General features: G+C 37.2%; 1 protein-coding gene across 4 annotated transcripts in view; it reads left to right on the forward strand.

Annotated features, from left to right (window-relative positions):
* sorcs1 (sortilin-related VPS10 domain containing receptor 1) overlaps positions 1 to 27,274 on the forward strand; it is a 302,164-nt gene that overhangs the window by 172,037 nt on the left and 102,853 nt on the right. For all 4 annotated transcript variants that reach the window (XR_010904712.1, XR_010904711.1, XM_067441002.1 and 1 more), the window contains exon 3: positions 2,059 to 2,158. Coding sequence is in view for 2 of the 4 variants with exons in the window: in XM_067441002.1 (XP_067297103.1) it covers positions 2,059 to 2,158 (100 nt within the window). In the remaining 2 variants the exon portion in view is untranslated. The remainder of the gene's footprint in view (positions 1 to 2,058; positions 2,159 to 27,274) is intronic.

Genomic DNA, 27,274 nt, shown 5'->3' on the forward strand with positions numbered 1-27,274 from the left:
GGAAAGAAATAAACATTTAAAATATATCAGTCTGTGTGTAATGAATGATTGTAATATACAAGATTCACTTTTTGAATGGAATTAGTGAAATAAATCTACTTTTAATATGACCAACACCTGTACTTTTTCTTTACAAAAAGAGTGCATACGTTTAGGGTGTACTATACGTAGGCAGATAGGATATGTTTTTAGACAGGAATGTTGTTCTAGGAACATGTCTTGGCAAAATCACAACGACCTGTGAAATACATAGATCATCATTGCATTACATGGATACATTTTTTTTTATTATTTAATTTTTTTTATTTAAATATTATCTATTAAAATAAGTAAACAAACCTTATAATCAGCTGATATTATGTATTCTTTTTTTCTATAGACAAATATCATATCAAATTACATTAAAGTTAAATCCTCATCCAACACAGTCTGATGACAATTCTTAACTTTAACATTTTTACAAATTGATATGAATTCTGTAGCAAAGTTAAAGGCCCTATGGAAGGAAGAGGCGGGAACTGGCAAATCATCAATTAGACACTCATCAAAACGAACAAAAATGCATAAGTTAAAACAAAACCGCAACATATAGGTCCCAGGCCTGGTCCTCTCTCGTCCTTCACTGTCATCACTCCTCCTTTTATCCTTCCAGAGCTCCTCTTTGGGACACGAGTCCGGTGTGGCACACAGGGGACGATCTGTCACATTTGAGGGTGAAGGGATGAGACGAGGACTCAATCGCAGAAGAAAATGGGCCTCTTTATTAACAATGCAATAACAAAATTGAACAAAAACTACCCATGAGGGGGAAAACTTGACTAAGATGCAAGGAGCAAGGAATCATGAAGCATGACGGGTAACAACAAGGTAACAGAAGACAACGGCTGAATACGAAATCTCCACCTATACCCAATAGGGCATTATTTGAGGGGCCATTTGTAGTGGTGTCCAGAATATGTTGCACTCATTCAATCCCACATTGCACCACAATAACGAGTGTACAGCTGATGTACACCCAATGGCTGTGTTTTTTGTTGTTTTTTCCGACTCATTTTCATTCACTCCTTCAAGGGAACTGTATGGACTAAAGTAGGGAATAGTGAATAAGGGTTTAGGGGGCAATTTGGGATTCAGCCAATGATTCAGCAAAGGACTCCAAACACAATGGGAATAAATAGGGAGCAAACAAGGCAGGTAACGAGGGAAGATGAGGGCAAATGAACCAATAATCGGATAACATGATTGGCGGGGTTAGACACTGAACAGGAGAACACGTGGCACAAGGAAACACGTGACAATCCATGTGCTCACATCAAACAGGACAAACACAAGCACAAGGCCATGAAAAACAAATTACAAGCCATGTGCTCATGCTGCCTCCACATGCTATCGGAAATGTCCTACTTTTATTTAAATGAATTAAAGCATTTATTTGAATTCATTATTGAGAGAGAGAGAGAGTGTGTGTGTGTGTGTGTGTGTGTGTGTGTGTGTGTGTGTGTGTGTGTGTGTGTGTGTGTGAGAGAGAGAGAGAGAGAGAGAGAGAGAGAGAGAGAGAGAGAGAGAGAGAGAGAGAGAGAGAGAGAGAGAGAGAGAGAGAGAGAGAGAGAGAGAGAGAGAGAGAGAGAGAGAGAGAGATTCATACCTGTGTGTGTTAAGTGTCTCTATTAACAATGAAGCTGTGAGGAATATTATGTGCTCGTTTATTACGTAATGTGCTCCTGGATGTTTCTGACTTCAAACAGCACTATGCTATTAACAATGAAGAACGGATTTGTTTTCTTTAATGCACAATGTCGCTGAAATTTCACTAATGTGACTGCATCTTAAGGGACGTTAAATGGCCGTGGCAACTTCCCTGCATCACCAAACTGTTGCAACATTTCTTAAACCTGTAAATACCTTCCTCAAACAAATTAGGCAGTTAAGAAGTGATTTGCTATCATGAATAAGCTACACTTCCACACTCACTTTAGCCTTGTTTAAAGTGCACAGTAGGTCTTTAATTACGACAGCTGATTCCCCAGGTTCTCATCAAGGCCTCTGATTACATTTCAGGTCAACAGATTACGGAACCACTTATGAGAAACTCAATGAAAAGGTGGGCGTGAAGACCATCCTCAGCTATCTGTACGTCAGCCCTAACAACAAGCGCAAGGTAAGATTTATGGCATCCGCTTCTTCTGTCTGGTACACCTACACATTGTTAGTCTTCATGATGTCTCTTTTACGAAGGTGTCAAAACATTTTTCAAGGTGATTATGTTTATGTGCGTGCGGAGCTCAAACCCCCTGCTCATTTATGACCGCTAAATGCGTTTGGAAGGATTTCACAGGTCTTCTTCTTGGCTCAGTGCGCTGTTGGCTAATTTATCCTCTGGTACTATTTACTAACCTCTCCAGCTTTTTATGAGATCAATGCATTTTAAAGATTCACTGACTACAGCACGCAGTTTTCACTTGGAGATATAGCAGCATTCAAAGCAAAACACATTCGTATCATTAATATTGATAAGGCTGTATTTTACATTTCTTTTTTTTTACTCTGAGGTCTAATGAATTATGAACTGGATGAAAAGAAAATCATAAATTGCTAGTGTTTTAATCAAAGGCATGACAAAAAGGCTTGTATTTATGGCTTGAGGCTTGGGAGTTTGCTTTGACAGTGCTAGCTATCTTTCTCCGTCCTCATTTTTTTAAACCTCTTTTTCTCCTCGTTTACTCGATTATTACTTAATCGTGGCTATTAGTTAGTTCATTATGGCCATTAATGAAGATGGAATACATTTCCAGTAGTTAGTGTCGGGAAAGCTACTATAATAGCCTGTTTACACCAAGGACAATAACTAAGATAAGGATTCTAAAAATCATTCTCAATAATAAAGAATAGCAGAGTTCACACCACAGCTACACCGATAATGCCACAGAGAAAGTTTGTTGGAATCACTTTCAGAATGATTTTATCCATTTTTGTTTTATTAAATGTTTTTTTTTTTTTTTTTTTTTGAATAGAAGATATATTTCAAGAACTTCTATTCAAATTTGGATCTGAGTCAGCATTCATGTCCAAGACCAATACAGCAATGTTAGGGCTCTGTGACCAAAGAAAAAATAAGCTAGACCGGAGTGACAGAACCCTGACATGATCATTAGTGCTCATTGCCTTGCTTCATTCCCACGGCTCTCTTCCCTGCCCTGCTTGCCACAAAAATAATTTGTATGTTTTTATATGATCTGCTTATGCCTCCATGACACAGTTTATATTCAAGGGTGTGGTTAAAGGTTTGATCTTTATAAAGTACTTCCTTTTTTTTCCCTTTTTTTTTAAGGGGTGGTTCCGTGTTTTTTTTTTTTTCTAGGCTTTGTTGTGTTTATGGAGAGCAGTATAACATGTCTTAATACTTTTTATTTTATTTAAAAACAGCAGATTTTTAAAAATATTTTAGCTTTATTCCACACCACTGTCCTTTGAACGGCTCGTTTGCTTCCTGCTTCTATGAAGGCCATCCCTCTGAAAAACGCAACGGTCTTAGATTGGTTAAATGGCCAAATGTAGTTTCCTGTATTTTTATTGGCTGAAGTTCCACAGGTTGCTGGAAACGCCACGCCCCTCACCATTACGGGCAGAAGTCACATCTGCGGTGACTAGCAAGAGTTTATGATGTCACCAGCCCGGGAAGAAGCTCGTTGTAGTCCAAACCGGCCATTTTTGTAGGCAATAAACTGCCATAACTATAAAAGACAATATCTCCGTTTGCATTGAACTTTCAGCGCTGTAACTTTGCAGATACTGTTTATGCTCAAGCAGCAACATTACACACTAACTAAAGTTAAAAAAGTGAAATCGCATGCGACCACCGCTTTAATAACAAAAAAGTTCTATTTTTTGGCAAATGTAAAGGCCCTTTCCCACAAAAAGGAAATGCAAATTCACACGTTTAGAGTAGATAGCACAGCTCAAACAAACCTTTCAGCTGTGCTTTGATTCCCTGGATTGCAGAAAAATAAGAAGGCAGGAGAAGAAAACTTAACAGGCCACAAACAAAAAACTAAATATCTAAAGTCATTGTTGCTTATGGTCTAACTGAATCATCGAAGGTCAGCAGCATATTGGTCAATACAGTGAGATTAAATTAATTAACATGTGTTTTATTTAACATTACTTTTTGACTGAATCTTTATTTTTTGTGCAAGAGAGATCAATAAATGCATGTTCACATTTAGTCTAGAACTACTATAGCAATTATGTTTTGGTGCATACAACGACTCTACACTTACTCCCAATTTTTCGTAACATAGTGACAGGAGAGCTGTTTTTTTGTAAATTTAGAAGTAATGCGTTACTTTACTAGTTACTTGAAAAAAAGTAATCTGATTACGTAACTCAAGATAATTGTTATACGTTACCCCAACACTGGTGACCATAGCATAGCATAGCATAGAATGTAAACGTAAATGTTCAGTTTACTTAATGGTTATTATTAATAAATACAAATTTTCAATCATCTCATGTCTGATATGTACAATTCCTAAATTTGTAGATAATTTCAGGTTTTCCATATTTGTGCTGATCCTAAAATGGTCAAATCATTTAAGTTAGGAACAAACTGAATCAGACACCTAACTATCTAGCGAGTTTGCGATAATAAAGGAGATTTAAAATACACAACACACTTTCTGAGCAGGGATTTGAATCAATGAGTTGTATTATGAAATTGAGTCAATTCAAATAAACTATCCAAACAGTCTAATTCACTAGAATGAATCTAGATTTCCCAAAGGTAAATAAAATAAACAGTTTATGCATAATCTATTGTGTGTGACCTTGCTGAAAAAAAGTATTGTAATTGGAACACTGTTTTAGACCAAATAATATGGTAAATATTACATCAGTTGTCCCAGTTGATTAATCACAATTTATAAAAGAACTGTTTTCTATTACACGTTTGCTGTATCCTCATGTTTTCATATGCAAATAAGGCATTATCTAATTAAATTATCAAATTAAATCTAAGTTACATTTACAGAACAGAAAGGTTTCAAAATCATTCATTTTGTTGACATACTGTGTAAGAGTTAAATGTTTGGTGATATCTCTTTTTATCACTCAATAAATCAGAAAAAAAGTCTAGTCAGAAAAAAAAATGGCTATGGATTTTATTTTAGAAATAAAATGCTATATAAATAAGGTGAATTATAAGTTAACAACCTGCTCTGTAAAAACCATTAGAATACTGGAAAGTTTGGATTGCTGAAGTGGAGAAAAAAAAATCATTTTAAGTAAACAGCCTGTAAAAATACACTGTATTGCCAAAGGTTTTGGGATGTCTGCCTTTACATGCACATGCATTTTAATGACATCCCATTTTTAATCTGTAGAGTTTAATATGGAGTTGGCCCACTCCATAGGCTTTCCAGGTTTAGGAGTGTGTATATGAGGATTTATGACTATTCTTCTAGAAGTACATTTGTGAGGTCAGGCACTGATGTTGGATGAGAAGGCCTGGCTCACAGTCTCTGCTCTAATTCATCCCAAAGGTGTTCTATCGGGTTGATATCAGGACTCTGTGCTGTGCAGACCAGTCAAGTTCCTCCACACTAAACTCACATATTCATGTCTTTATAGACCTTGCTTTGTGTACTGCTGTGCAGTCATGTTGGAACAGAAAGGGGCCATCCCCAAACTGTTCCCACAAATTTGGGAGCATGAAATTGTCCAAAATGACTTGCTATGCTGAAGCATTAAGAGTTTCTTTCACTGGAAGAGGCCAAGCCCAACCCCAGAAAAACAACCCCACACCATAATTCCTCCTCCACCAAACTTTACACTTGACACAATGCAGTCAGGCAAGTACCATTCTCCTGACAACTACGAAACCCAGAGTCGTCTATCGGATTGCCAGACAGAGAAGTGCGATTGGTCACTCCAGAGAACACGTCTCCATTATTCTAGAGCCCAGTGGCAGCTGCTTTACACCACTGCACCCGACACTTTGCATTGCACTTGGTGATGTAAGGATTGGATGCAGCTGCTCGGTCAATGAAACCCATTCCATGATGCTCTCTACGCACTGTTCTTGAGCTAATATGAAAGCCACACAAAGTTTGGAAGTCTGAAGATATTGACTGCGGTGACTCCGCTCTGTGAGTTGCTGTTGTTCCCAATTACTTTCACTTTGTTATAATACCACTGACAGTTGAGTTTAATATTTAGAAGTGAGGACATTTCACAAATGGACTTATTGCACAGGTGGCAATATATCACAGCAACCACGCTTGAATTCACTGAGCTTCTGAGTGTGAAACATTATTTCACAAATGTTTGTAGAAGCGTCTGCTAGTCTAGGTCCTTGATTTCATACATCTATGACCATGGAAGTGACTGTCAAAAATACTTTTGACAATAAAGTGTATGTATTGCATTTGGTGGCTTAATAAGTTACCTGGTTGCCTAAATTTCAAATCATTGACAGTTGAGTTAATATAATGAAGGAGATTGGTTTAATCAGCAGAAACTCAAAATATGTTATCTGAATCTGTTATTCAGTCAGGGCCTTCACTAATGAGCAACACACCCCACACCGTCGCCATAACAACCCCCCCCCCCACACACACACACACACACACTGATAAAAAATACAATAATGCACTGTACGCAATACGAACCTCGCTTTCAAAGTGTTTGTTGGAAAAGGGGGCAAGCAAAAAGTACACGCAAGACAAAAGGGCAATTTGACTATTGAGGATACCACTGCTCTCGCGTGTCACTGTTTAGGCAAATGGTGAAAAGAATCAAAATCAGCTCACTGCCACAAATAATCAAAACAAAAACAAACAAAAACACGGACCAACAAGAATATCCAAAGAAACAGAAAAAAACACCGCTTGTTAGCTCATTCTATCACTACACATCACTACACAACATTTAAATGTGTATTTTGTTTTCATTTCACTAACTTGAAAGAAGACAAATTATGCGAAGCAAAATAGCCCAAACCTCAAAACTGACCAGTGCCTAAAACTACCTTAAATCAGCCAAGCTAAAATGTAGTTAAGTTAGTTGTGTGCTAATTTTAGTTAATCACACCCCAGCACTTCTGTTCAGTCTTGTTCAGTGTGTTGTGTGGATGCGGGAACTGTGGCACTCAATCATAATGCAATAATCTGGGATGGTTTTCTAACAGATCAATTTTGTTTTGCCTACAGTTGTGGGTGCTTATTTAGGGATTCATATTTCCCAGCAGTTCTGAACCAGCAGATTTAATTACTCTGTATCTAGATGGCATCTCTACCACCAACACACACACACACAAATGTCATCAACATCTGCTCAACACTATACTGTATTGTTTTGAATGCCAAGTTTTTTTTTTTTAGTTTTTTTTTTTTGTCTTCAGAAAAATAGAAAACTTGTACACCAGGGGAAAAGAGACAAATTCAGAGGAGATGTCCCCCTCCTTCTGTCGCATCTAAGTACTTAATTTTCCAGCCAGTGAAGACGGAAGCCAAGTTCACATTAAAAAGCTACTCTCACTTCCAATGACATTATAAAACCAGGTCTGGGTCGTAATTAAGTGCTCTACTGTAAACATAATAACAGCTTTGGGTCTAATACAATAGTCAGCATCCATTTTTCTGCTTTCACATTAACATGTAATGTGGGACAGCTATTTATAAATATATATATATATATATATATATATATTTAAAAAAGCAATGATTATCCTTTAATGTGAATGGTGAATTGAAGCACGGCTGGTCAATGCAGTACATTGCAAAGTCCCATAATGAGTATAGTGTGGAGTGGATAGTAGAGCTTTATTAATTCATTAATGTTAGCTGAAAGTGTTCTTGAGGATGCAATGGACCATATTCAACTAAAATAGATCAGGGAGTGATTCATTTAGAAATATAGTAATTAAAAAGTATATAGATTTTTTTGCCACTTTCTTGACCAAATAGTCAAAGGTTAGAAGCTAGTGCCAATAGACTATGGGGTTACACTTTATTTCCATAGTCCACCTTAGACACTCTACTAATTATTTTGCTCCGAGAAATTTTGTTTTCTCTGTGCACACTTCCATTATGTTCAGTTTTTTGAAAGCATGGAGTGTCTTTTCATTTTTATGCAGATGACACCCATATCTATCTGCCAGTCTATGTGAACGTAGCAAAGTCGGTGGCGTGGGTGTATTCGAGCGTCACCTGCACGCCTTACCGGTCTCGAATCCCACGGAGGAGCTTCGGAAGGATAAAAGGAAGAGTGACGAGAGTTAAGGATCAGAGAGGACCAGGCCTGGGACATTTATGTTGTGTTTTATTATGTTTAGACTGTATGCAGCAGTTATTTTTGAGGGACTGCCGCTTTTATTTATTTATGTTCAACGTCCACTGGGTTCCTTCCTCCTTCTTCCCTGAACACGAACTTTGTTACAGACAGAAGCAATTGTCTTTGGGCCCTCTGTGTGTAAAGGAAAACCTATTTTTCATTTTGGCAACTTAAATTCCAAAGTCTTAAGTGAGACCAATATATTAAGGGCCAAATTTGCTAACAGTTTGCACCCGTGCAAACCATCTTTTGGCATTAAAAAACTACTGTTAGGATTTACTGAAGACACGCAGTGATAGATTTGTTTTGAAAAGGCGTGGACAAAATAATTTTTGCGCCTGACCTTATTGCATATGCATTTGTAGGAGTAAGATTTGCGCTCGTCAATTTACTGATGTTCACAACATTATTTACCGCTCAAAAAAGCGAGTCTTAAACCAGACGCTAACTGGTAGATTGCGCTGGTCATTATGGAAAATAGTTGGCTGTGTCTGCGTTCATTAATCTGCATGTCATGGATAGATCACACGCATAAGTGTCCACTCCCATCTGTGCTTTTATGGATTTGCGTTCTCACGCTAATTTGCCCGGTTTAGTAAATCTGACCCTATCGCTTACCCTAAAGTCTGTTTCTTCTGACCCTAAAATTGAATTGACAAAGTTTCTGGCTTTCTGTGTTTCCACTGTTATACGGTAGGAGTGCTATTACACATCTTCTGAAAGAGTACTGAATCTACGCATCAAAACTTGAAGAAGAAGCAGAAACAAGCGATTTCATGTAAACATGCATATGTAAAATAACATGGTCACCAACGTTAAAAAGCATATAAATCAAAATTGCCTAATGTTACTTAATGAAATATCGACACAGGATGAGCTGTAGAACTGTGAAGAATTAGGGTGTTGATGGACTTGATCTGCTCCATCTGTGTTTTGATCATCGCTCCGAATCCGATCTAAACATAGTCTTTGGTAAAAACTACAATTTTCTCAGCTTTTTGCTCAAAAAGTTTTCATTTATTTATTGATTTACTTATTGATTGATTTATTGATTGATTTATTGATTGATTCATTCGTTCATTCATTTGTTCATTTATTTATTTATTTATTTATTTATTTATTTATTTATTTATTTATTTATTTATTTATTTATTTATTTATTTATTTATTTATTAAGCTTGATTTTTTTCTCTCCAAACTTTTGTTTTGTTTAAAAGAAGTAGCTCTGTTCTTTCTTTTGACATATTGCATGTTCAGATATTTGTAACTAAATACTCTGGGGGCATAGCCTAGAAATCTAGACGCACCCTAGCGGCAGCAAATTTAATCTGCCGACGAGTGTCGTCTAGGAACTCTCAATACCCTTCTGAGCTGTAATCCCCTAACTCTTGCCGGGCAAATCACATTGTGTATAGAGACGGCGGGCGGGGCCATAATGACGACGCCCGAGTTGCGTTTGCGTGCTTCTAGTAAACACAGAAACTGGCGAACGGCGGTCTTTCGAATCAGGTTTGACCGTGATTCTGAAAGACTTGGAGTTAAGCTTTTCTCTGAGAAAAGAACAAAGAACGGCACTGAAGTCATTCTTAAAAAGGGAAGATGTGTTCAGAGTTTTGCCGACCGGATACGGTGAATGTTTAATCTATCAACGAGCTCCGTTTCACCTTCGTTGCTCTGGTTGGTTGTAGCGCTATCCTATCGCGTGCAGAGGGAGTTTGAAAGACAACCGTTTATCCCGGCCCTCGGATTAAACCCCCGTCTATGGTGAGTTTCCAGACCAAACATCTTGATGTGGGTCTGGCTTGTCAGGCTACTGGGGGCATGCAATTTTTGTCAAAATGATCAAAAACTCTGGTGGTGCTCACGACTTTAAGAGTTATTGCAGTAATTAAGTCAAGCTTCTTTCATTTAAAACGTCTGTGCAAAGTTATGTCTTTCCTAAATTTTCATCTTACATCTTATCTCGTTTGGATTATTGTATATATTGGAATTTCCCAGACCTCTATATGTCACGGCTTCATATGGATCAAAATGCCACAGCCAGATTTTTAACTGGGGTCCCTAATGTGAATATATCTGTTTTTAATGTCTGTCTGTTGATTGCCAGTTGAATTTAAAGTACTGCAGTTTCTTTTCAAATCCCTAAATGGTCTGGCGCCCTCCTACTTGTCTGATGATGGTCAGATGTTTGCCATCCACAGACAATAATTCTCTATCTCATCCAAGAGCAAGATTGAAGTTGAGAGGTGACTATGCATTTTCTGTATCCTCCCAAAAGTGTATGTATTTGAATTACTCATATAAGTAACTTTGCAACTATGCTAGGGTTAGGTGTAGAGTTCAAGTTAGTAGAACAAGTTGAGAGATAGTTACTTATTGTTAGTAAAATGTCTGCTGGGGAGCATCAAAATAAAGAGTAGCAGATATTAACCAGACAATCTACTAATATTCTAATGAGAGTTAGGTGACATTTAGTTGCAAAGTAACAATATGAATAATTAATTTATGATGACTTAGATGCCAGGGTAAAATGATATGAACCAATGAACCAATTCCTTTAAATCTTCACCCCGCAAACCACACAATGTGATACGGTATTTTTAATACAGAAATTATGACATTAATTCAGTAGTAGTCTTTGCATGCCTCTTTTTCTCTCTTGCCGCTGGTCTCCCACCAGCATTTGACCGCTTCTCTTCCAGGGATTTGGCACTGCCGCCATTTGATGTTCCTCTCCCGTCTGCAATCTGCTGTGGCTGCACTTTCTGCTATGTGCATTTACCTTTTCCCTGTGGCGCTCACTGCTCAAAACTACCACACGATGGTTTGGCTTCTACCTCACTAGTCTAATTATCCCCAGTCCTTTAATGATTTTAGAGAAATATTTTAGCCCAATATGACAGTCAATTCTACAGGGTGAACTCATCTCATTACACTCTGACATCATATTATCTTAGCTATAGAAGCTTGCAAAATATAATGTTGCAGTAACACTTTTTGCAACTGGAACAGAATTTGGCATATTTTGCTATATGTTGATGCCTCAAATTCAATATGTCACTCCCTATAATCCCTTCCTAAAAGTCACTCAAAAAAGAATGAGAAATTTCTTTAAAAAAAAAATGTTCTCAGGCTTTTTCAGGACAGAATATTATAGCAGTCTCATCTTGAGTAAATGTCTCTACATATTCTCTAAATATCCGCTACAAAGCATTTTTGGCATTGCAAATTTTTCTCATTTAAATGTCTTCTTGATTCCACTGCCTCGGACGAATTACCACACATGACATTTTGGCACAGGCACTATAATATCCACAACTGATTATTAATCCTCGAATAATATTCAAGCTCTTCAATTGACTGATTTAGTTATGCTCAAGTCATCTAATTTTGTTATATAATATTATGTTTAGCACAGATGTAGATCAAGAATCATGACTTGGACGTGAGTTAGACTCAAATCACTCATGACCAAAAACATTATTCTTGATTGATGTGACTGTATCGTACACTGATAACTCAAGATGAGAAATTTCTTCAAAGATTGGATTAAATGTGTGTGAAAAAGCAATTCTAATGATCTATGTCTTTAGTCAAGACAACAACTATCTATTCCTGTTTGCTAAATGTACATCCTATAATGGGCAGTAGTGGCTCAGTGGTTCATGTAGGTTGTCTACAAACCAGAAGGTTGGTGGTTCAATCCCCGGTTCCACCTGACCAAGTGTTGAGGGGTCCATGAGCAAGACACCTAACCCCAGCTGCTCCCGACGAGCTGGATGGCGCCTTACATGGCTGACGTTGCCGTCGGTTTATGAATGGGTGAATGTGAGGCAAAAATGTAAAGCGCTTTGGATAAAATGCTGTCCATTTACCATCTATAAGGCCAGTAAAGTACACTATATTGAGAAGTTTTGGGACGCCTGCCTTCATGAGCTTTAATGACATCCCATTCTTAATCCGTAGAGTTTAATATGGACTTGGCCCACCCTTTGCAGGTATACCGGCTTAAACTTTTCGGGGAAGGCTTTCCACAATGTTTAGGAGTGTGTTAATGGGAATTTTTGACCTTTCTTCTAGAAGTGCATTTGTAAGGTCAGGCACTGGTGTTGGACGAGAAGGCCTGGGTCACACTCTCTGCTCTAATTCATCCTGAAGGTGTTTTATCGGGTTGAGGTCAGGACTCTAGGGTAGTCAATTTCCTCCACACCAAATTCATCCATGTCTTTATGGACCCTTTTTTGTGCACACATGGTGCACAGTTGGTGTGGAACAGGAAGGGGCCATCCCAAACTTTTCCCATAAATTTGGGAGCATGAAATTGTCAAAAATGTCCTGGTATGCTGAATCATTAAAGGTCCCATGGCATGAAATTTTATAGTAGGTTTTTCAACATTAATATGAGTTCCCCTAGCCTGAATATTGTCCCTAAGTGGCTAGAAATGTTGATGGGTGTAAACCGAGTTCTGGCTGTCTTTCAGCTCAGACAATCTGATCCTGAATTCTCCTATGACATCATACCATGAAAGGTTTCCTCCCCTTCCTCTGCTTTGCCCGCACCCAGAGAATTAGGGTGCTTTCACACTTGGTTTGATTGCCTGGACCGAACCCGAGTTCGATTGATCCCCCCTCCCCTGCCCCCGCTGGACTGTGTTCATATTATATTTTTTGGGTCTGAACCAGGGTTCGTTTGCGTTTATATTTTTGTTTTTAACTGTTGGTTTTGTTATCGAAGCTTCAGTATGTTATAGTACTTGCGTCTATTTGCCGCGAATGCACTGCAAATTCTCTAAAAAATGCTGTAGATGAGCAGAAATTAGATCTACATCTCTGCTTCCAGTATGTCAGTGACGCTCGTCAGGTAAATGAGTGAAACACACACACAAAACACACATTTTGATCAACTCATATGTCATTAATAGCGGTTCACTTCCGCGATTTAGTACGATTGCGTTCATATCAGCAGCGAACCGTCCCGGAGTTCACATGAACAAACCCCAGACCACCTCTTTAAGCAGGTGCACACCCGCAAACCGCACCCGAGTTCGGAAGACCGCGTTCACATTATCCAAACAAATCGAAGTCTGACGTCAATCGAACCCGGGTGCGAACCAGAAGTGTTAGTGTGAAAGCATCCTTAGTAGAGAATGGGTTCAGTTTATTAGTCGATGTTAGCAGCACAGGCTTTACCATATGGATTCATCAACACCACCACAAACTGTGAGTAACAGTGTTCATTAATGCCTGATCTGGAATCAGTGAGTTCTGACGTGTAGCTAATCATTCAAGTTCACACAGACTTTCTTTCTGAATCGTTTAACACTGTCAGTCCTGCCGCTGGCCGTCTTGATGCATCAGTGAATCAAGCCAGTGACTAACACGATCAACTTCACGTCATTTCTGTTAATAGCATGAAACAAATCTGTTATTTAAATGATTAAACTACAGAGAGCGATCAAATAACACTCTTTATAATGTTCGGATCTGTCGATCACACGTATATCTGCAGTGCACACTTGTCCAAACTGCTGTTATAATGAATGACGCTGCTCTAGTAATAATGCTCAACAGAAGCTCTTACTGTATTCATGTTGATGTTGTGTTTGCTGTTAGCTGTGGTGAACGCATTTTGTGAGAGAAATAACGTTGCAAAGTGCACTTGTGTGTATTCAGAGCTCTCAGATGCAAACCAAATAAACTCTCAACAACTCGGTACAATAACGCTTTCTCAGCAATCTTTCCCCAGCTCTCCCTGTCTCTGCCTGGCCCTGGACTGGCAGCTGCTCCAGCTCTGACTAAACCACGCCCCCTCCGCACGTAATCTCTTTTCAAATGCAAAGATGTCAGCCAATCACAACAGTGGGTGTTTTCACTGAAGATCACAGCAGACACGCCTCTTGAAACAGAGCATTCCAGCCAGTAAAAACCATACTAATAATATAAGTACACCTCAGGAAACATTATAAAAGAATAAAAGAATACATGCCATGGGACCTTTAAGATTTAATTTCACTGGAACTAAGGGGCCAAGCCCAACCCCTGAAAAACAACCCCACATCATAATCCCCCCTTCACCAAACTTGACACATGGCACAATGACAAGATATAAAGTGTTGTTTTCTGAAAACAACACTTTAGTGACTATGCTTAAAACAAGAACAAAAACTGGTTAATTTTTAGGTTTCCTTGTTTACCCACAATGAGCTAATGAGCAAATACATAATGAGCTTCATAAGAATCCAGCTACAAAAAAGGTTGCATTAGAAATTAGACCATTTCTTAATAAAGAAAATAAGTGATTCTCTAATAATCCTTCCCTCCAGTGAGTTGCTAACTGAAAATGTAAATATTTTATATATATATATATATATATATATATATATATATATATATATATATATATATATATATATATATATATATATATATATATATATATATATATATATATATATATATATATATATATATATAGATCTTACAAAACTGAGCTGTGCATAACAAAAATAAATACAGGTTTACACATTAATATACTATGACAGGATTTGCATTTTGGGCTAAAATAGAACCTAAATACATTTATATGTAGCCTAAAACGATCAATTAAAATTAGTGATAATACATATTACATGTCGTAAAATTTCTTAATTAATCTTTTCTTTGTAGAGATGCCCTTTCAACATGATTTAATTAGGTTTAGCTTTTTTCTGTTTTAAAAGCAGTTTGTAGGAGTTTTTGATGACACCCCCCCACCACCACACACACACACACACACACACACACACACACACACACACACACACACACTGTTAAATAATGTAAGGTAAAAATGTTTTGACAGTCTGCTCTACTCTAGTGCCCCAGCCTGTAATTGTTATCACAAGGGAGCTTTCATTCAGATAAGAGCGAGTGAACTGTCTTTTTCACGAAGTGAATTTTCAACTTTTTTTAGTTAATAGCTCTCTGTTGGCCTGCACAAAATCCTTGCACTGTCATATGAGCTGCATTTAAGTTTACCGGCATACAACTGTGTGTGTGTGTGTGTGTGTGTGTGTGTGTGTGTGTGTGTGTGTGTGTGTGTGTGTGTGTGTGTGTGTGTGTGTGTGTGTGTGTGTGTGTGTGTGTGTGTGTGTGTGTGTGTGTGTGTGTGTTGTGTTTGCCACTGTTTAAAACTATCTGCTCTTTATAGGTGTGTAATTACAATAACTAGCATGTAAACAGAGCTAGCACTCCATCTTGTGTACTTTCATGTTCAATGACCTGTATTCATAATATCTGCCCCTCACAAAAAAAGCTCATTTTAAAAAGTAAAACATCCACATTAAACACCCACTTGCTAGTAGTAGCTTCACCACACTATCTGCACGCTAGGAATGTGAAGGGCTGATAGTGACCTCGTGATAAATTACGATAGCTGATGGCTAAAGCAGTTAGCACCACTAGACTGAGATTCAGATCATTTGAGTGGGAATCTCTCTAAGCTTTTAGCCTTTGCTATTTATGCTAGGGGTGAAATGAGTGTGCTACTTATACCATAGTGTGTGTGTGTGTGTGTGTGTGTGTGTGTGTGTGTGTGTGTGTGTGTGTGTGTGTGTGTGTGTGTGTGTGTGTGTGTGTGTGTGTGTGTGTGTGTGTGTGTGTGTACTTGTCTACCTATCTAACAGGGGACCTTGGCGTCGTTACACACTCACCAACAGGGGACCTCTGAGCCAAGAGGGGACATTTTTCAAGTCCCCTGTTGGTCATGCATTAAATCATGTGAAAATGAAGTAAAAAACTAAAGAAATGCTCTGGTGATTTTTTTAATGTTTGACCAAGTAGGGACCTACAGGTGTGTGTGTTTAAATCATGTTAAAATCAAGAAACAACACTCTGGTGAATTTTTAAAAATTTTGACCAAGAGGGGACCTAAGAGTGTGTGAGTGTTTAAGGCCATGCTCAGCAGCTCCCCTGTAGGCTGGAGCAGGAACTGTAATAGCCCTTAAACACACGTCGTTCACACACACACACACTCCTCTATTGTTTGAATGGCCTGCTGTCCTCTGACTCTAGAGCTGCTGTTTAACAGGCTGCTTACTAAAGGAACAAACATTATATAGATTATATCTCTTCACTAAATACCCTGACTAGTTTCAAACTTTGCATTACTTTAAAATTAAATACTACAGGATCCAAGAAAAAACGATTAAAAAATCTAAACAACCAGGATGTAATTAGAAATACATCTGCCATCAAAATGTGTGTGTCCTCAGTTTCTACAAATAAATATAGTAAATACCATCCATCATGGCCGTGGAGAGACCGTAAAACTTTATTAAATTATTAAGGGATCTCATTCAATGCTTTTGTAAACATTTTTTGTTTCTGTGTATATATATATATAACATTTTAATGACAGTGGCCTATAATTATTGAAAAATAATGCATATTTTATTTATATATAAAAAAAAAGGTACGGTAAATGGGACAAACTTTGCATCTAAAGTTCTTTTAAACAAGTGTTAACATAGACATTATTAAAAACATTTTATTTTAGCCAAGTATTTGTAAAAATAATGTGTGACTTTTGGCCCATATAAAAAGCCCATCTTACCACCTTATACATTTATGAGCTTTTTAAACTAACCACTTTTGATTTATTTATGTTTAACAAAATGAATCAGGTCCCCTGTTAGATAGTAAATCACGACGCCTGTGTGTTTGCTGTGACATTTCTTATCATCACAAACACACTGCAAAGATTTAGAGTTTTTACAGCAATACCTGAGTTTAAAGGGTTAAATCAAGCAGAAATATCTCTCTGATGTATTAATTGCAGGTCATTATTGAATAGTGATTACGTTACACACAAACTGACTCAGGTCCCCTGTTAGATAGTAAATCACGACGCCTGTGTGTTTGCTGTGACATTTCTTATCATCATAAACACACTGCAAAGATTTAGAGTTTTTACAGCAATACCTGAGTTTAAAGGGTTAAATCAAGCAGAAATAGCTCTCTAATGTATTAAATGCAGGTCATTATTGAATAGTGATTACGTTACACACACACTGACTCAGGTCCCCTGTTAGATAGTAAAGCACGACGCCTGTGTGTTTGCTGTGACATTTCTTATCATCACAAACACACTGTAAAGTTTTTGAGTTTTTACAGCAATACCTGAGTTTAAAGGGTTAAATCAAGCAGAAATAGCTCTCTAATGCATTAATTGCATGTCATTATTGAATAGTGATTACGTTACACACACACTGACTCAGGTCCCCTGTTAGATAGTAAATCACGACGCCTGTGTGTTTGCTGTGACATTTCTTATCATCACAAACACACTGTAAAGATTTAGAGTTTTTACAGCAATACCTGAGTTTAAAGGGTAAATCAAGTAGAAATATCTCTCTAATGTATTAATTGCAGGTCATTATTGAATAGTGATTTACGTTACACACACACTGACTCAGGTCCCCTGTTAGATAGTAAATCACGACGCCTGTGTGTTTGCTGTGACATTTCTTATCATCACAAACACACTGCAAAGATTTAGAGTTTTTACAGCAATACCTGAGTTTAAAGGGTTAAATCAAGCAGAAATAGCTCTCTAATGTATTAATTGCAGGTCATTATTGAATAGTGATTACGTTACACACACACACTCACTCAGGTCCCCTGTTAGATAGTAAAGCACGACGCCTGTGTGTTTGCTGTGACATTTCTTATCATCATAAACACACTGTGAAGATTTAGAGTTTTTACAGCAATACCTGAGTTTAAAGGGTTAAATCAAGCAGAAATAGCTCTCTAATGTATTAATTGCAGGTCATTATTGAATAGTGATTATGTTACACACACACTGACTCAGGTCCCCTGTTAGATAGTAAATCACGACGCCTGTGTGTTTGCTGTGACATTTCTTATCATCATAAACACACTGTAAAGATTTAGAGTTTTTACAGCAATACCTGAGTTTAAAGGGTTAAATCAAGCAGAAATAGCTCTCTAATGTATTAATTGCAGGTCATTATTGAATAGTGATTACGTTACACACACACACTGACTCAGGTCCCCTGTTAGATAGTAAAGCACGACGCCTGTGTGTTTGCTGTGACATTTCTTATCATCACAAACACACTGCAAAGATTTAGAGTTTTTACAGCAATACCTGAGTTTAAAGGGTTAAATCAAGCAGAAATAGCTCTCTAATTTATTAATTGCAGATCATTATTGAATAGTGATTATGTTACACACACACTCACTCAGGTCCCCTGTTAGATAGTAAATCACGACGCCTGTGTGTTTGCTGTGACATTTCTTGTTGTCATAAACACACTGCAAAGATTTAGAGGTTTTACAGCAATACCTGAGTTTAAAGGGTTAAATCAAACAGAAATAGCTCTCTAATGCATTAATTGCAGGTCATTATTGAATAGTGATTACGTTACACACACACACTCACTCAGGTCCCCTGTTAGATAGTAAATCACGACGCCTGTGTGTTTGCTGTGACATTTCTTATCATCACAAACACACTGTAAAGTTTTAGAGTTTTTACAGCAATACCTGAGTTTAAAGGGTTAAATCAAGCAGAAATAGCTCTCTAATTTATTAATTGCAGGTCATTATTGAATAGTGATTATGTTACACACACACTCACTCAGGTCCCCTGTTAGATAGTAAATCACGACGCCTGTGTGTTTGCTGTGACATTTCTTGTTGTCATAAACACACTGCAAAGATTTAGAGGTTTTACAGCAATACCTGAGTTTAAAGGGTTAAATCAAGCAGAAATAGCTCTCTAATGCATTAATTGCAGGTCATTATTGAATAGTGATTACGTTACACACACACACTGACTCAGGTCCCCTGTTAGATAGTAAATCACGACGCCTGTGTGTTTGCTGTGACATTTCTTATCATCACAAACACACTGCAAAGATTTAGAGTTTTTACAGCAATACCTGAGTTTAAAGGGTTAAATCAAGCAGAAATAGCTCTCTAATTTATTAATTGCAGGTCATTATTGAATAGTGATTACGTTACACACACACTGACTCAGGTCCCCTGTTAGATAGTAAAGCACGACGCCTGTGTGTTTGCTGTGACATTTCTTATCATCACAAACACACTGTAAAGATTTAGAGTTTTTATAGCAATACCTGAGTTTAAAGGGTTAAATCAAGCAGAAATAGCTCTCTAATGTATTAATTGCAGGTCATTATTGAATAGTGAATATGTTACACACACACTGACTCAGGTCCCCTGTTAGATAGTAAATCACGACGCCTGTGTGTTTGCTGTGACATTTCTTATCATCATAAACACACTGTAAAGATTTAGAGTTTTTACAGCAATACCTGAGTTTAAAGGGTTAAATCAAGCAGAAATAGCTCTCTAATGTATTAAATGCAGGTCATTATTGAATAGTGATTACGTTACACACACACTGACTCAGGTCCCCTGTTAGATAGTAAATCACGACGCCTGTGTGTTTGCTGTGACATTTCTTATCATCACAAACACACTGTAAAGTTTTAGAGTTTTTACAGCAATAACTGAGTTTAAAGGGTTAAATCAAGCAGAAATAGCTCTCTAATGTATTAAATGCAGGGCATTATTGAATAGTGATTATGTTACACACACACTGACTCAGGTCCCCTGTTAGATAGTAAATCACGACGCCTGTGTGTTTGCTGTGACATTTCTTATCATCACAAACACACTGTAAAGTTTTAGAGTTTTTACAGCAATACCTGAGTTTAAAGGGTTAAATCAAGCAGAAATAGCTCTCTAATGTATTAAATGCAAGGCATTATTGAATAGTGATTATGTTACACACACACTGACTCAGGTCCCCTGTTAGATAGTAAATCACGACGCCTGTGTGTTTGCTGTGACATTTCTTATCATCACAAACACACTGTAAAGTTTTAGAGTTTTTACAGCAATACCTGAGTTTAAAGGGTTAAATCAAGCAGAAATAGCTCTCTAATGTATTAAATGCAGGGCATTATTGAATAGTGATTACGTTACACACACACTCACTCAGGTCCCCTGTTAGATAGTAAAGCACGACGCCTGTGTGTTTGCTGTGACATTTCTTATCATCACAAACACACTGTAAAGTTTTAGAGTTTTTACAGCAATACCTGAGTTTAAAGGGTTAAATCAAGCAGAAATAGCTCTCTAATTTATTAATTGCAGGTCATTATTGAATAGTGATTACGTTACACACACACTGACTCAGGTCCCCTGTTAGATAGTAAATCACGACGCCTGTGTGTTTCTCTCCTCAACCCCCACAACCCCCCACTCACAATTTACATTTCAATAAAGGAGACTTGAAAAACCAGTTTGTGAACCACAGGCCAATAGAGCTCAAACTACCAATGTGGCAGAACCCTTCTCAGATAAACTAGAGAAGATGCTGGGATTTGACCTGCCAAATTAAACTAAATTACAGTTTTTACAATCGCTAGGCCACGTTTCTCAATACTTTGGTCATTTTCAAAACTTGTTCTCCAAACTAACTTTCTGCTTCACATCAGTTATTTCACATTCAAAATCCACAAAAACTAACAAAACACTTAATTCATGTCTCAAATCAAGTGCCAACGATCCACAGTTTAGCTTGCACAGACTGAAGTTGTGATCACTCTGTGAAGAGTTTTGAAAAAGTGACCAAAATTTGTTTGACAAATTTGAGAGTGCCAGAGACTTTGACTAAGGATAATATTCTGAGCACAGTGTGTGATGTTATTGAGATCTTTTATGAAACTTTTTAGAGGTGACAAAAGTGAGAGTTCCAGAGTATCTAGCTGAAGAAAAAAGTCTGAGCACAGCGTGTGATACTGTTGAGATCCCTTCTGAAACTTTAGAGGAGACACATATGAGCAATCCAGTCTCTCTCGCCAAGGAGACAAATCAGAGCATAGTATGTGATGTTGTTGAGATCTCTTATGAAACTTTAGTGGAGATAAACATGAGAGAATGTCATTTTTTGTCTCAGGATAAACATGTGAGAAGCAGGAGACTTAGCCTTATGTCTCAATTTGATGTTCACTTGATCTCATTTCTGTCTAGGAGAAAGATGTGCGTTGAGAAGGAGATCTCAGGTTTGATTTTCCTTTCCTCTAGGTTGGCCTTTGGTTCACAAACTGGGTTTTTAGGGCCCTATAAAATCCGTTTTATTTTTTCCCAAATTCCGTTTTTTCCGTTTTAATTTTTGCAGATTCCTTTTTTTCCGTTAAAATGTTTGGTAATTCAGTTTTTTTACCCTTTACTGTAATTTTGGTGAAAAAAGAGTTTGCTTTTAATGTTTACAACATAAAACAAAAAATAGGAATGACCTTAAATTTATCGAGGTAACAAACATCACATTTACTTTTTAGGACAAATATGATATTTAACATAACACTGCACTTCAAATACTTCAAATATTAATGGTTATTAGCTTTAAACTTTCCGGTAAAATAAATTATAATAGTTTATATAAGTTAAAATGAAAGTGCTCCATTAGCTTTTTCTTTCAAGTAATTTTTTTTTAAAAGAACTAAAAAAAAAAAAAAATCATAACAATCATATTTTACAGTACTCTTAAGTACTCTTAAGTAAAACATTTAAATTTGAAAATTAACATAAAAAAAAACATTGCACCATGAAATCATGTAGTGCATTGTTCTGTGTGTTTAACAATCACCATTATGATATCCAGAGCTGTGAAAAATAAAAATACACGAAAACACAACACTGCCAGAAGTTTTGTCCCCAACTTCAAAGGCCCCTTTAAATGATTAAAACTAGATGCTTAATTTTAACTTTAAGGTTACTTATCATGTAAACTACCCATATAGAGCATGTTAAATGCATGTTTGGAACAGACTAACAGAGGGGAAAACGGTCGCATTTGCAGCAGATATGCATTGCTGCCTAATGTGCACATTATAAATCAAAGCACGAGATGACAGGGGTCAAGCAGAACACCGGAAAATCTGACCGAATGGACAATATTTGTCTGTCTGTGCAATACACGAGCGCGGCTCACGCTCTCCATACGGAAAGCTTCTGCGCCGCCTGCGCATGCAGTGTGAAACTGCCGTTAGCGTCGAGTTTCTTAACTTTTCCGCTGCCGAAAGCAGAGCCGTGGAGACCAACTTCGCCGTACTTTCATTGTTTTGAAGGGCGAGCTGAGTTGACGGGAGGGGTTGTGTCGCGAAGATTTGCTTCCCCCGGTCTGCACTTTCCTCAGACATATGTTCTTCACCCACACGACACAGAATTTCATTACAAATATGTAAAATTCCGGGGAAATCTGCGTTAACACCAGATTCCGCGTTTATATGCAGATTCCGCGTTAATATGCCAATTCCGCGATTCCGTCCGCGATTCCGTGATCGCGGAAATTATAGGGCCCTAGGTTTTCAAGTCTTCCCTTATTTATTATTATTAAAATGTAAATTGTGTGGGGGGTTGTGTGGATCTACTGTGTTTGTGGGCCCAGTTTACAGCAGTTAGTTCACCTACAAATGAAAATTAGCCCATGATTTACTCACCCTCCAGTCATCCCAAGTGTATATGACATTCTTTTTTCAAATGAATAAAATCTGAGTTATTTAAATTTATATTAAAAAAGTCCTGGCTCTTCCCAGCTTTAAAATGCCAGTGCCTTGTCGGTCCATAAAAGTGCATCTAACCATCATATAACTGATCCACACAGTAACTGATCCATAGACTAAAATACTAGCTTTCGGTTTTCAGTGCCACACGAATCACATTGCGCTTAAAGGACAACTCCGGTGAGAAATGACCCTAGGGGTAATTAACAGATGGTTATCGAGTAGATCGTTCTCTGGGATGCGGTTTCATGAAAATCGAATTTAAAGAGTTTTATCTCTAAACACAGATTAGCTTATAATGTTTGTCTATGGGGCATGGAATAAGTGAAATTAAATCGCTAGTTAATACCACTAACAAGTCTCAAAATAACCTCACACTAACAAGGCAGCATAATGAGGGTCCCTACATGCAAACCGCAGCATTGAGAACTTGTTAGAGTACAAACGGTTTAATAAGAAGATACTTTCTAAAGACAGTACATTACACGTTTACAGACTGCAGCCATCTTGGAAAACAGTCTCGACGACTCGAGCCACGAACGCTGTGCTAAGTGAGCTGGTCGATAGGAATTACGTTTGTGAAATCTAATTACATGGACTTTTTTTTTCTTTTTTTTTCTCTACTGCGTTCAGTGCTTTCTTCCGGAAACAATGGCCCATATGAGATTCCAAGTCACAGTTCATCACTTAGCACAGCGTTCGTCACTCAAATCTGTTTTTAGAGATAAAACTCTGTACACTTGATTTCCATGAAAACGCATCCCAAAGAACGATCTACTCGGTAACCATCTATTAATTACCCCAAGGGTCATTTCTCACCGGAGTTGTACTTTAAAGAGTAACCCTTCTTCACCCATGAATCCTTGACGTATGTGCACTGACAAACGCAGAAGAGAGAAGATAGAGCTAAACAAAACTTAGTGTCAGGGGTTACTCTTTCCATAATAACACTAAAACACAATTTCTTTAAATAAAAATAGTTTGTTTAGTCTATAAAGTTTAAAATATGGACATTGTTCTTACACAAACGTGCCACTTTGCTTCAGAAGGCTCTTCATTACTCACGTGCTATATGGGTGAACACCTAAAGCACACGCCCCAAAAGCTGTATCTCTGACAGTCCACGAATGCTAAACTAAAATGCTAAAATTAATACAAAATTATTTAAAAAAAAATAGGAAGTATCCCAGTAAACATAGTTGCTTATGTCATAGTAGGTTCAGTTAAGTGAACATACACTTTGAGAAAAAGTAACTTTAAAATTATTAACTTATAAAAAAAAATATATATATATATATATTTTTTTATTATTTTATTTTTTTACAGTGAGGTCAATACAGTGTTATATTACAACTACTGACAGACCGTCCTGAAAAGCACTGTTTATTTCATGTGTATCATATCTTTTGTATTTATTTGTGCTTTCACTTGTAATGTGTTTGGGCTAGTGGTTTAGATGTGCTCTTGAAATTGGAATAGAGAATAGTGTGTGTGTTGAGTTTGCTGCTCAACCCCCCACCAGTAATTTACATTTCAATGCATGAAGACTCTCACAGGTGATACACAGAACCTCACTACTGTTACCTGTGTCCTAGACCAAATACACTGCCAAAAATAAATTGAAATTACATGATGAAATGAAATTACAATCGCTAGGACATATTTCCCAATATTTAGGAGAACTGAGTGAGGAGTTTATAAATTTGCTAACAAACTTTCAGCTTCACAGCAGTTAATTTTACTTTTACAAATCAACTCATTCTTACAGAGCACGGCACAGGTTTACATCAAACACTAACATCAGGAACATTATACAATTAAAATGTCTTTACAAAACTAGAATGACACTCTCTGCTGCTCATAATTCACTGCATGCTTACAGTACAGTACAACATTATTCCTAAGTTTCCTCTTTTGAATGGATGGTAATGGTCTAACACTTGTGTTGTTGTTCAGTTTCATCAAAGTTGCTTTGATAGTGTTTGATTTTTTTAGCAGGATAAATTGCATTTCAATATTACTGTATACATGTTGTAAATTGCTGTCTCATTCAGTTTTGTATTATGTTATTGTTTTGTCCATAAGTTAAACACTTTTGAAAACAGCATGTAAGGATGTGCAAATTGGCCTGTAGAACAAAGATTTGATTTGTGTTTGTGTCAAAGTGAGAAAAGATTTCAGGTAAATTGAAAGATGTTGCCATTGAATGCATTTTTTGCTAAAGCAGTGTTGATCCACAGTTAAGCTGTGATATAAAATGTTCTTTTACAAAACATTTCTCAATAATAAACACACTTTTTCAACTTTTTCAACTCTTCACACAGTGATCACAACTTCAGTCTGTGCAAGCTAAACTGTGGATCATTGGCACTTGATTTGAGACATGAATTAAGTGTTTTGTTGGTTTTTGTGGATTTTGAATGTGAAATAACTGCTGTGAAGCAGAAAGTTGGTTTGGAGAACTGTGTGAAGGATTTTGAAAATGACCAAAGTATTGAGAAATGTGGCCTAGCGATTGTAAAAAATGTAATTTAGTTTAATTTGGCAGGTAAAATCCCAGCATCTTCTCTAGTTTATCTGAGAAGGGTTCTGCCACATTGGTAGTTTGAGCTCTATTGGCCTGTGGTTCACAAACTGGTTTTTCAAGTCTCCTTTATTGAAATGTAAATTGTGAGTGGGGGGTTGTGGGGGTTGAGGAGAGAAACACACAGGCGTCGTAATTTACTATCTAACAGGGGACCTGAGTCAGTTTGTGTGTAACGTAATCACTATTCAATAATGACCTGCAATTAATACATCAGAGAGATATTTCTGCTTGATTTAACCCTTTAAACTCAGGTATTGCTGTAAAAACTCTAAATCTTTGCAGTGTGTTTGTGATGATAAGAAATGTCACAGCAAACACACAGGCGTCGTGATTTACTATCTAACAGGGGACCTGAGTCAGTGTGTGTGTAACATAATCACTATTCAATAATGCCCTGCAATTAATACATTAGAGAGCTATTTCTGCTTGATTTAACCCTTTAAACTCAGTTATTGCTGTAAAAACTCTAAATCTTTACAGTGTGTTTGTGATGATAAGAAATGTCACAGCAAACACACAGGCGTCGTGATTTACTATCTAACAGGGGACCTGAGTCAGTGTGTGTGTAACGTAATCACTATTCAATAATGACCTGTAATTAATACATTAGAGAGCTATTTCTGCTTGATTTAACCCTTTAAACTCAGGTATTGCTGTAAAAACTCTAAATCTTTACAGTGTGTTTGTGATGATAAGAAATGTCACAGCAAACACACAGGCGTCGTGATTTACTATCTAACAGGGGACCTGAGTCAGTTTGTGTGTAACGTAATCACTATTCAATAATGACCTGTAATTAATACATTAGAGAGCTATTTCTGCTTGATTTAACCCTTTAAACTCAGGTATTGCTGTAAAAACTCTAAATCTTTACAGTGTGTTTGTGATGATAAGAAATGTCACAGCAAACACACAGGCGTCGTGATTTACTATCTAACAGGGGACCTGAGTCAGTGTGTGTGTGTAACATAATCACTATTCAATAATGACCTGCAATTAATACATTAGAGAGCTATTTCTGCTTGATTTAACCCTTTAAACTCAGGTATTGCTGTAAAAACTCTAAATCTTTACAGTGTGTTTGTGATGATAAGAAATGTCACAGCAAACACACAGGCGTCGTGATTTACTATCTAACAGGGGACCTGAGTCAGTTTGTGTGTGTAACGTAATCACTATTCAATAATTACCTGCAATTAATACATTAGAGAGCTATTTCTGCTTGATTTAACCCTTTAAACTCAGGTATTGCTGTAAAAACTCTAAATCTTTGCAGTGTGTTTGTGATTATAAGAAATGTCACAGCAAACACACAGGCGTCGTGATTTACTATCTAACAGGGGACCTGAGTGAGTGTGTGTGTAACGTAGTCACTATTCAATAATGACCTGCAATTAATACATCAGAGAGCTATTTCTGCTTGATTTAACCCTTTAAACTCAGGTATTGCTGTAAAAACTCTAAATCTTTGCAGTGTGTTTGTGATGATAAGAAATGTCACAGCAAACACACAGGCGTCGTGATTTACTATCTAACAGGGGACCTGAGTCAGTGTATGTGTAACGTAATCACTATTCAATAATGACCTGCAATTAATACATCAGAGAGCTATTTCTGCTTGATTTAACCCTTTAAACTCAGGTATTGCTGTAAAAACTCTAAATCTTTGCAGTGTTTTTGTGATGATAAGAAATGTCACAGCAAACACACAGGCGTCGTGATTTACTATCTAACAGGGGACCTGAGTCAGTGTGTG

The sequence above is a fragment of the Pseudorasbora parva genome, chromosome 4, assembly GCF_024679245.1.
Source record: "Pseudorasbora parva isolate DD20220531a chromosome 4, ASM2467924v1, whole genome shotgun sequence".
In the NCBI taxonomy this organism is placed as follows: domain Eukaryota; kingdom Metazoa; phylum Chordata; class Actinopteri; order Cypriniformes; family Gobionidae; genus Pseudorasbora; species Pseudorasbora parva.